At 37.5% G+C, this 11692-nt stretch overlaps 1 protein-coding gene across 3 annotated transcripts; it reads left to right on the top strand.

Annotated features, from left to right (window-relative positions):
• Nucleotides 1-980: 980 nt before the first annotated feature.
• Nucleotides 981-9130, top strand: LOC108094652. Of its 3 annotated transcripts, none has more exons than XM_017195381.2 (5): nucleotides 981-1220; nucleotides 5685-6168; nucleotides 6247-6373; nucleotides 7086-8384; nucleotides 8716-9130. In XM_017195381.2, exons 2-5 carry the CDS (start codon nucleotides 5833-5835, stop codon nucleotides 8856-8858), a joined length of 1905 nt encoding a protein of 634 aa, XP_017050870.1. In that variant the 5' UTR covers nucleotides 981-1220; nucleotides 5685-5832; the 3' UTR covers nucleotides 8859-9130. The 3 variants fall into 3 exon arrangements, with proteins under 3 accessions (XP_017050870.1, XP_017050854.1, XP_017050862.1); XM_017195365.2 differs by having other exon boundaries at nucleotides 981-1186; XM_017195373.2 differs by lacking the exon at nucleotides 981-1220 and adding an exon at nucleotides 3552-3651.
• The last annotated feature ends 2562 nt before the right edge of the window (nucleotides 9131-11692 follow it).

Consider the following 11692-nt stretch of genomic DNA (forward strand, 5'->3'; position numbering starts at 1 on the left):
TCTACCGGGAGACGCAAGACGTACAGTGGGCCGTGGGACTACTTAAATTGGGTGAACTTTGCACTATTTCATTAGTTGGTTAAATTTATTTTCTAACCAAAGATTAACTTAACGGGAACGGTTTTAAGTTAATTATGGTTAATAACATATCAGATTATAATTTATTAAGATTTTTGTATGTGCTAAAAAAAAAAATTTCGTTTAATATTTTGTCTACAAATAATTTAACATGCAAAAAATGCTTACATCAACATACATTTTTTAGTGCTACTTTAAACCCTGTAGAAACTGCATTTATATTGTATCTCCAAATCCACTTAATTGATTAAAAACGCAGTACACTTAAAAAATTGGCTTCTCACTAATTACTTGGATATCAGATCTCGTTCCACAGTGGATGGCCAAATCTAATTCTAATCAGCCGTCGTTATCATAATGTATTTATGAGTTGTGTTATTCCTTTTTGTCGTGGCTTTTTTTTTGCGAGCGATGTACGTACGTATACGTAATGCGCTCAGAATGGAGATGTACATACATATGTCTGCTTGTGGTGTAATGTCTGTGAGCATATACATATATACACACATATAGACATACATACATATGTACGTATATTTGCCCCTGATAATCGCGCCTGCTACGACAAAACTAATTACAACAACACAGTAAAGCAAATACACTGGTAACAAAAAATAATTTTCTTATCAAAACAGCAATAGAACAGTAACAACAACAAGTGCAAACACAGTCGGTAAAAAAAAGGCAGCGCAAGAAAAGGGGAAGAAGAAGAAGCACAGGAGGAGAAGCAACGGTATTGCTAAAGCAAAAGACCAAAATAACACGCACACTGCGACAAAAAAGTGAGCAGCAGAGTGAGTGAGTATTGCATTGGGGGGGCTTGTACAGGTGCGTTAGTGTGAGTGTGAGTGTTGTGTTTGGGTGTTTAATACTATAATTCACAAAATCGTTCAGTTCAGTTCGCGCTGGTGAACGTAACGGAAAAGTCGTCGCCTGTTGAATATATACAAATATTCTATTTACTTGATTCGTCGTCTCGTTTTCATTTCGTTGCCTTTTTTTTTTGTTTGTTTTTGTTATTGTTTTGTTTTTCAACTTTACTAGCGATGTGAAGTAGCATAACAACAAAAAGACAGAAGAAGGAAAAACCATCTACAAAAAATAAAACGTACGGCCCAAATACATGAATATATAAAATAGATGTGTGTGTTTTGTGCGTTAACATTTGTATTTTAGTTTAGTAGCAATTAGCACTAGTGCAAACTAAATGTAAATATACATATGCTTTTTTTCTCGAAGCGCGCGCTTTCCCAAAGACACGTGCACCATTCGAAATATAAAGAAATATATATGATTAGAAAATCATAATGAGTCGTCAAAAAACATTATTGCAAAAACAATCGTATATATTTCGACATCAAAACAAGATTTCAAAATCTCTTCGACTGTCAGCAAAAAAAATATTCAAAAAAACAATTGTGAAATTGGTACAATCTATAGAAATAATATCAATATTGTTTTAATCAACCTAAGTTTACCGGTAAAAATGATAATGATGGAATTTGATAAAAGGATAGTCAACGTATTTAAAAATGTACAATCTAATCGATATTCGTAAGCCCAAATATATTATTTAAAAAGCAACCAAAGAATATATGTTCAAAGTGAAATATTAATTAACCTGTATTTCCACAAAAATAGAAACAAATTTCATCAGTTTGGAAGATAAAAATGTATATATATTCAAATATTTCAGGCATTTAATTTGTTTGGTGTTCTATAAATAGTCTGCTTATTGTGAAATTGCGACAAACTGAGTTGGAATAAATTTGATTTCCCTGGGACCCAAAACGTGGTAGCATAACAAGCGATATTATTATTATGTTACGTCTAATTTCGATATCGGTGCATACGTGATGTTCCCTTATCAATCAATCAAACATCAATCAAAGTCGCTTTTCCTCTCAAATAGAGTGATTACCGTTTATATAGAACCCCAAAAGCCCGTTCGAATCGCCGCACAGTAGCTACCAAAAGCAGACTACCGGCTGTAAATGTTTTTATGGCAACTGGGGGATCATCACCGCTGGCATCTTTGTTGGCCCACCGCAAATAATTCTCCTTTATGGTGTGTGAATACGTTTTGGAGTCAACGGGACAAGTAGTCGTATAAAAACGGAAAGCACTAATTATACAAATGTTTGTTTTTAGCTTTAGACGGCTTGGTCGCCTTAAATGTCCCATAAACATCGCGTGTTTATCAAGCACTTGAGGCCAATAAAATACGTACAAACGGTTTTTTTGGAGTTCTTAACTGCCTTTTTCCTTAGAATTGATAAATGCGTGAAATAACTATGTATTAAATAGATCTAAGCGTGTTTACTATCGGGAGAACCATTATCAAACTGCCTTGCCAACTAATCAGTCGGATGGAAAGATGAGGAAGCGTCAATTCATCAACGGCCAAAGGTTTTCATTAAATTTTTCATTATCAGCTCAATCTATAAAAAGTTAAACTTTTTTTTTTGTTACATAAAACAATTTTCATTATCAACTGATTCGATTGTTAGGTCTACAACAAAAAGAGAAACAGCTGTTGATCTAATAATTGCATTTTATAACTAATCAGTTAGTTGTAAGTCTTTATGCAATGAATAGTTGTTTATCATGGATTTTAATCAAAGCGTCATCTTCAATATAATTTATATAATAATTATCACATAATTATCATTAACTAAATATTTACAGATTTAAAACCTACTTTCAAATACTATTTTGGGACCAGTAAAAATATAATTTGATGGATTTCAACCTTTTCCGTGTTTCAATTAACACATTATTATACTGTATTATTTCTAAATATCCAGTTTTTGTATTACAATTATTAAATAATTATTATCACATCCCTGAAACTATATTAGATGGACAATTTGTTCTATCAACTAGTTGCTTTACTTTTTTGGAGAAGATCATCACGTGTATTTCGTCATGTTCTTATTGCCAATTTCTGCCATGTGCTTGCGCTGATCGATGGGTGGTACGATCACTGAATGGCATTGAAAAATTCCGCAGTTGTGGCCGTAATATCATAGAGCCGTATCCAAGTTCCCCCACAACACATATGCCAACATTTTCTGGCGGTGCGATAACGAAAGAGCTGATTCACTTGAGGTCAATTAGAGCCATTAATTCGTGTATATCGTGAACTGAACCCGCGAACACAAAGTCAAGCGGCGAGTCAAAAGTCTAATCTGGCCCACTGTGCTTTAGCATATGAGTACGAGTATGTTGTGCTTGCTGATTGCCGGGCAATTAAAACACTGTAAAATTGATATTTGAGCAGCGCTTTAATGGCCAGCTCGTTCTGTGTGTATCGGCGACCTTTAGTACAAGCCGTTTTCCGTTTCCACTATTTGATATATCGCATATAAAGCGAACTTTGCCAGCGAATCTTATCTTCTGCCCACAGCTCATGCCCCTCCATTTCCATAGCCAGTTGTTTTTTTTTTTTTTGTGCAGTGGTCAGTCGCGGATCGGTTCGGTTTGGTTCGGTTCAGCTGCTGGAGCCGTCGGCAAACAGCAATCACTATTGGCCCAAGTCAGTTGGAGGCCAGTCGGAGTGCGATAAACCAAGTAAGCGGGCCCAAAAGCACTCAAAAACAGTTCTGAAATTGGAAAACTTTATTGTACTTAGTTTCCAATTAAAAAGTTTCTCTCTTAAGCCGTTTTTGAAAGTGTTAGCAATTGTTTAAAATACGAACATACGAAAGTCTTGTAGATTTAGAATCACTTGTAAAACTCGCTTAAATGAATCAAATTTTATTTTCTCAATTAGGAGATGAATTCACTTGTTTTAACTTTGAATTCACTATGAAGTATTAATATTAAATAAAGTAATATAATAAATAAAATAAATTGAGGACACTCCAAATATCAAACAGTTATTACTAGTAATTTTTTTGAGTGCAGTGATTCCACCGATTGATTGGTGATTGATTGGTTGGTTAAAAAAAAAAAAACATTTGATTCCCTGTCACCTTGCGTTGCGGATATAACCTTTGGGCAACAATATAATTAGCCGATATCGGCAGGCGAAGGAGTGAGTCGTCTTATCACATGTTCACCCCCTTGCCACACTTTAATGATCCCATATAAAAAGTAAAGAAACCATGCCGCCAGGCCCTGACATATATAATATCTCGATGTTTCGGTGTCTTTGTGGCGCCGGCACAAGTATTTACGACGAGCGCACTCATTTCTGGTCAGCAAACTCTCGGATACGAAATTCCGATTCCAATTCCAATTCCGAAAAAGAAAATAAAGCTCGTAACTCGTAACGCTCTCTGAAATGAAATTGCGGGTGCGATAAGGCGGCGGGTCTCTCTCAGACGATCATCATCATCAACAATCGGATCCACTGACGTTTAATGTGTGTGGTTGTTACTGTTTTTATATAATGGGTGTTAAATCGGTGTTATTTACTTAGTTACTGCTTTTCGGCAGTCACGTTTTCAGGCTCGAAAAAATATTCACCGCCCTCGTGAAAAAAAACAAACACAAACCGTTTCGCACAAGAAGAGTGAGAGTTGCCCAAAATACAATACATATAACTGGAACGATCAGTCAGTTGAAGTTGAGACTTTCGTCCCGCCGTCTCGCGAAGCTCTGATAAAAAAAAGAATAATAAGAAAAAAGCCACAATAAAAAATAAAATCAATTGAGCCGTAAACGGCTGTCTGGCCTGTGTGCAAATCAATTCAGGGCGAGTTCAAATATTGGTTCGTTTCAGATGAATATCTTGAATATTTATTCTGGATCTTTAAACTGAGTGAGAGACGTGTAGGCCTGCAATTTATTTGCCAACTATACTCTGGACTTTAAAAATAGTAATGCTACAGAACGAATTAACCTGATTTAAGTTAAGCGATGACAAGGTTTTAAAGTTTGCCAACATAAAAAGGTGTAATTAGTGACTAAATTTAAACTAACAAACAAGCCATGTGAAATATTTAAATGTGGCTACAGGTAGAACCATTGAGACTGTTAAATTTGTGACTCATTATTCACATATATAATTGTTGTTCTAAGTTCTTTTTAAAGTTCTCTCTAAGTGCTTAAGTAAATCAGAAATGACTGTGAGCCAGAGTGTAGCACCGTCTAAGCAAAAATATTGCTAACGAGTTTTTTTTTATGAAGTTAATGCTTTAAATAGTTTTCGATGTGACATATAAAATTGAGCACCAATTAATTGTTAATTTTTTAATTGCTCGTAATGACAGTCATAAAAGTTAATAGCTGACAAATTCGATTTGCGCTTTAGGTGATAAATTTGATGTTTTTATTAATTAAGTTATGTCTTATCGGATTTTAATGCTGTTTTAAATGTAATGACTTAACAAATTATATTTTTTTGTAATGAATGTTATGAATGACTTTATTGTTTATTTAATGTTTAATTTCGAGTTGGTTTTTGTTATAAATTGTGTAGAAATAATAACATTCTATTACAATTAGTTTCATAATAATTTACAACAAGGGCACTAGTTACAGATAATATAGATTTTTTTTACAAAGTCATTCTATTTATATTTGTACTCAGATATCAACTTACTCAAATAAAAATAAAGTGATTGATTTTTTTATCAACTCCACTTAATCATTTTCAGAGTTCCAACCACTTGTGAACAGCATTTGTTCCAGTAATGCACCAACCGGCCAAAAGTCCGCAGCGCTAAACTAACCCAAGCCCCAATCCCCAATCCCTCACATCCAAAGAACCCAATCGAAGACGCCAAAGCGCACCACAGTTCCAAGATGACCGATAATGGGAACCATCACAATAACAACAATAGCAACAACAACAATAACAACGATGAGGCATCCAGACTGAGATTACCCGAGGAGCAGGCGGTCCAACTACTCCCCAAGAATGGATCCACGGGACAAGCCAAGATAGCACCTCCCCTTCATGTGCAAACCCATTCCAGTGCTCTTACTCCATCCCAAACGAAATCCCAGCCACAGATCCCAGCGAAAGGATCATCGCATCCTGCGAAAAAGAAGCGGGACAAGAGCGATCTGGGTGAAGATTTTGTGGCGCCCGATGGTGGATGGGGTTGGCTGGTTGCAGTCGCCAGTGGAGTTAATATTGTGAGTGAAAATCTCCATTGGATTACTTTCTTTTCCATGAAATATAAGTATAATATAATACATAAATTTATCCTTTAGCTGGTAACGTTCGCCTTGGCCCAGCAGTTCGGTATCCTGTTCAACGACAGGATGGCTAGCCTTGGGATCTCCAGCTCCGAACTGACCACCATCATCAACACACAGATCGCTGTGTCCGCATTTACGGGTGAGTGAGTTAGCTGCCGGGTTTATTATGGCTATTAATACAAAAATATGTACGACATTTGGCATTGACTGCCGGCAATCCCGCGAATTCCCATCATCTGCCAGCTGAATCTAGTATACGATCATTGGATATCATATTAGAATTCATCAACAGCCTTTGGCTGCATTACTGTGGCGACGAATCGCATTTAGAGAACACTATATATTCATTTGTATATATATAGAAATAGAATTTAAAATGTGCTACAAAAGGCAGATCAAAAAATATAGTATATTCTTAATTTAAAGACAAGAAGACAAGAGAAGCTTCAGAAAAATCTCTAAGTTTTAAAGTTCCATTGACTAGATCTCTGCAAAAGTCCTGTTTCGAATGTTTTATAGATAAGTAATTATCCTTGGGGCGAAAAACGTATTTAATTAGATCAGGCGACAATATCATAAAGGTGAGGATATATTGTATACTGAATGTATGCGCCACAATCTATAGTCTAGAGTCAATCTTTTTTCTTGAATATACATACGGATTTAAAATGAAAACATGTTCAGGGATTAAGCAGATTTATGCGACTTTAGCTGTCTTAAATTCTTTGTTGTTGAACAGGTATTAATATATACTTTGCATTATTCTTTACTTAGATGAGTATCAATTAGCCATTTTAAACTACGTATATTAAAAGAGACAAATTCTAATATAGTTTTTCTCTGATCGATAGGTCTGCTGAACGGTCCGCTGTTCCGACGCTACACGTACCGAGTGGTGGCTTTGGTAGGATCGGTGTTGACCTTCCTGGGCCTCTTCTGGATGATCTTCGCAGACACCTTCGCCATCTACATACTGAGCTTCTCGATCCTTTACGGATTCGGACGAGGACTGACGGTATCCGCTTCCTCGCTGGCGGTCAACACGTACTTCAAGGTGAAACGCCGCACGGCGACCGCCTTCCAGTTCGGAGTGGCTGGACTGGGACCGATTGTGTGCCCCTACTTCGCCACCTACATGCTGGCCGAGTTCGGAGTTCAGGGAACCACAGCGCTCTTCGCCGGCGCCTCACTGCACACGATCGCCTGTTCGCTAATTTACCAACCGGTCAAGTGGCACGTGGTTAAGCGGGATCGCGATGCGGAGGCACTGCAGCAGGTGCAACCGTTGGCGGAACGCGAGGATCAGGATGAGGATATCATCAAGCACGTTGTGGAGCCGGATACCCCGGTGCTTCCTCGGGCCAATGATGGTTGGTTCGGTTCGCGGGCATCGCTGAATAGCGCCGGCACTCGGAATCGCCTGAATACCTGGGAGAAGTCCGATGGCAATGGCCACGTGGAGTTGAAGAGGCTGAGCAGCAGGGACTCAAATCCTGGGCGGCAGATTCGCAGCATTTCCGTGAGCCACAGCATCAAGGAGGAGGAGGCCTTGGCCTATAACTCAGATAGTGAAGAGTACCACCACACCACCGAGTTGACCGAAAAGGAGAAGCAGGAACTGGAGGACGAAGCGGAACGTCAGCGCCGCAAGAAGCTGCCTTTCTACATGAAGATCGTGATCTTTTTCGACATGGATCTCTTGAGGGACATCACCTATGTGAATTTGGCCATGGGCATCACGCTGATTAACTTTGTGGAAATCAACTTTGCCATCCTCACACCCTTTATCCTAAAGGATCTGGGCTTCAACAAGGATCAGATCGCCCTGGCCATGTCCACGCTGGGATTCTTTGATCTGGTTGTGCGCTTCCTCATCCCGTTGATCACGGCGAAGATCAGCCTGAGCAACCGGACCTTCTTTGTGTTGGGAATCATGGGCATGTGCGTTGGCCGCATGTTCCTCTCGATGACAACCAACTTCTACGCTTTGATGGGCATCTTCCTCTGGCTGGGCCTGAACAAGGCCTTCCGCACGGTCTTCTGGTCCCTGATCATTCCCAGCTATGTGCCGCTAAAGAGATTGCCTGCAGCCGCCGGGTTGCAGCTGCTCATGTCCGGCACCTTTTCGATGATCTTCGGACCTCTGATCGGTGAGTAGCTCTGACTAAAGGGGGGTTTGTTGGTCAAACTTTAGCGAACATGTAACATTTTTCATTGGAAAATATATAGAACCTGATGATACTTAAGTTTAAGTAACTATAGCAGTCCGGAAATTACAAAGTTCGTTCCGTTTTTATGAGTGCCGATTAACATAGCAGACCCATAAGTCAAAAAAAAAAAAAACCAACAATAAATTTGATTAATTCTTAAAATATTTTCATATAATAATTTTTTAAATACTAACCAAGGAAGTTTATAGTTTACTCTGTAATGATTTTACCTTTCATTTTGTAATCTGTAAAACTTTAATATCATACCCAGGCCTCATCAGGGATCACACCAGCTACTCGGTGGTCCTCAACCTGCTGAATGCCCTTTGCGTGATGGCCTTTGCGGGCTGGTACCTAGAAGACTTCATCCGTGCCCGCACCCGAAAATCACCGCCCGTCAAGACCGCCGACTGATTTCAGTTGCATTCAGTTACCACCTCCTCCCAATTCAGTCGTACTCAGTGCCAGCAATTCCAAGACCAACTCCGTTCCCCAATCCATCCTAACTTTAGCAAAATGTTATTCTTGTTATCGCATTTGCCCAGTGCTTTTTTTTTTAATCCGTATGTTTATGTAAACTATATTCTGCGTGTACATTGTGTATATACTATTCGAGTGTAGCTAATTAATTGTATTAAATATCGATAATTGTTAATTAATATGCATAAGCTGCCAAAAACTTAAAATTAACAACACGAGTTTTATTTAATAGGTGCTGAATGGGGCTTCAAACAACTATCTACTGGAAATGACAAAATGATTATATTTCCTAACAATTATCCAGTTTTTTTTTAATTCAAAGGAACTTAATTAAACAAACCAAAAAAAAGTGGGCAAAAAAGGTTGTTTTTTGATTGGTAAACCATCTGTTTTTTCATTAAATGATCTCATATTTTGTGACGCAGTAATAAAGCCTAATCAAAATTGGTTTGCCCATCCATCCGGCAGAATCCAAAGTTCGAAATCTAACAAGAATCTTGTGACAGTGCGGAAGAAAGTCGTCGAGGAGAAGAGAGTGAGAGGGCATGAGTGGGAAGGAGCACGTGAATATCACGAGCCAAGTCATCATAACATCAATATAAACGATCAATGACACTGCGGATAAAAGCGGAACAAAAAAAATTGAACAAACATTGGCGGCAAGTTAAGTTCAGGGAATTATTTGTGGACTCGTTTTTGTTTTGCGTTTATAATGAACCCAATAAACCGATTTTTCACCGTAACACACGCTTTAATTGCAACTCATACCTCAATTTTATATACATTTTTATTATAATTTTGAGTTTAAGCACAAGCAAAAGTTAATATTTTCATGATGCAAGATGATGCCAATGGCTTTGGATAAGATTTAATTGGAAACTCAATTTAAAAGACAATGCAAAACTCTTAAACTAACGCCCCTTCCCCTCCATAAACAAATTTACAAATTAGGCAAACTAAAGAAAAAACCAGTTCGCTGGTGACGATAAAGCAATAAATGGATTATGGGACTGGAAATGTATATGAAATGTAACTCGTCGAGCGGAAAATTACAAGCTCAAAAAAAGTGCCTTCGAAAATGTTATGAGGAGATGGACGATGGATCGGGTTCAATGCACCGCGGAGCTTATCAAATAGGCAGTGAGAGGAATATTTCATATCACAGGCCAGAAAACATCTGCCAAAACCAGGCATTCAACAAACAGGAAGCTATCGCCCAGTTCGCTCTCAGTCCAATGCTAAATAAATTTGTCACAGTTCGATTTTGTTGCTACTGCCAACATCAGCGGAACTAACTGGGGAAAAAGGGGAAAATAAACAACAACGATGAACTTTGGCTTCTGGAATAGAATATTAATCACCCCATATTCAAAAACCTAGATTTTATTTCGGGTGAAAATATTAGAGATTTTAATGAAGAATTGAAAATTGTCCTAACCATCAAGGTTCATTTTATAAAATAAATTTACACCAAATGTGATACCATTTATAACTTAAGGAAGTTTCCAAATTTTTTTTGGTAAATTTGATACACGTAAATTTTTCCAGACACATCATGCAACATTTTGTAATTACCAGGGTATCAAAACAAATCCGTAACTACGTCATCAGCCCAAAAATCTGATGTCACATAATCTTTCCCTTTTCAGAGCTTTTTTTTTGCATAGCAAACTGCGGTACACTGTAATTTAAGAAGCCAACTGTTGGTTGTCGGCACATTAAAGTTATGGGGAAAACAGACGAGGAGCAGCCGTAAAGGTATAATTAACTGGTAAAGTTAAACGTCGGTATTTAGCTGATATTAGAAAGTAAGTACACAATAATTATCCTATTAGTAAAAAGTAATTTAAGTTCATTTGATTTACTAAAGTATCTTTATACATACGTACATATTTTCTAACTATTAATTTTTTTAAAGGTTTTAAAGACATGCATAAAAAAAAATTAACATTGAGCAGAGATTATGGCCAGCAATACTCAATCAGGCAACAAACTCTCTGCCACACGTAACCCTTCACCCTGCCACATCGTTTTTTCAGGACACATTAAAGGAGACGCACGTAAATTCACCCACTTAAGTGCCACCCACAAAAAGTGGGTGGCGTTGCCAACTGAGCAACAAGTTAGAACGAACAGGAAGCAAACAAAAAACAGCAGTGATGCTACTTTAGCCATATAATATTAATATTTTACTAAAGGAGTTCAATTTTAATTTATTCAGTATAGATATAGCTGGCATACAATAAATTGTTTTGCAGTAAGATAGCGCTGATGCTTTAGCTTTTTTTTTTTTTGAGATTTAAATTATGACACAGCTGGTAAGGCAACAATCTGCTGCCGGCAGAGTAGGCTTTAAGTACTCGCATGCAAATCCCACATGGGTGTGTTCGGTGTCATTGACAGCCTCGATTCCCCCTATCTTTTTAGAGCTCTAGCAATTATCGATTCTTTGTCAAACTTATAGGACAGTGTTGTAAATATAGCTAATTATTTTTTTTTCTTACTGATATTGAATAAAAGTCAAGAAAATATTTGAGTGAGAAATGTATAAAAATAATCATTTTAAATACAAGACGTGTAAGAAATCTTCAGAGAAATTTGTTGTAAATAATTCTGAATTACTCTTGCATAAAAAATATATTTTTTAAAGAATTTTTGATTCAAGGATGTCTCCTTTTTGGGAATATAACCCCGCATTTTTCGATTCTAGGAGTTTGCAGCACTGTTATTTTAACGATGATTGCGGAATGGGGAAGCAAACGACCCAG

The sequence above is a fragment of the Drosophila ficusphila genome, unplaced genomic scaffold (genome assembly GCF_018152265.1).
Source record: "Drosophila ficusphila isolate 14025-0441.05 unplaced genomic scaffold, ASM1815226v1 contig_198, whole genome shotgun sequence".
NCBI classification, from domain to species: Eukaryota; Metazoa; Arthropoda; class Insecta; order Diptera; family Drosophilidae; genus Drosophila; species Drosophila ficusphila.

What these genes read in the sequence shown, in the direction of transcription:
- LOC108094652 (XM_017195381.2), top strand. Translation starts at nt 5,833, where the DNA reads ATGACCGATAATGGGAACCATCACAATAACAACAATAGCAACAACAAC. An exon ending in TCGCCAGTGGAGTTAATATT is followed by an intron (nt 6,169 to 6,246) that starts GTGAGTGAAAAT and finishes TTTATCCTTTAG; the next exon opens with CTGGTAACGTTCGCCTTGGC. An exon ending in GATCTTCGGACCTCTGATCG is followed by an intron (nt 8,385 to 8,715) that starts GTGAGTAGCTCT and finishes TATCATACCCAG; the next exon opens with GCCTCATCAGGGATCACACC.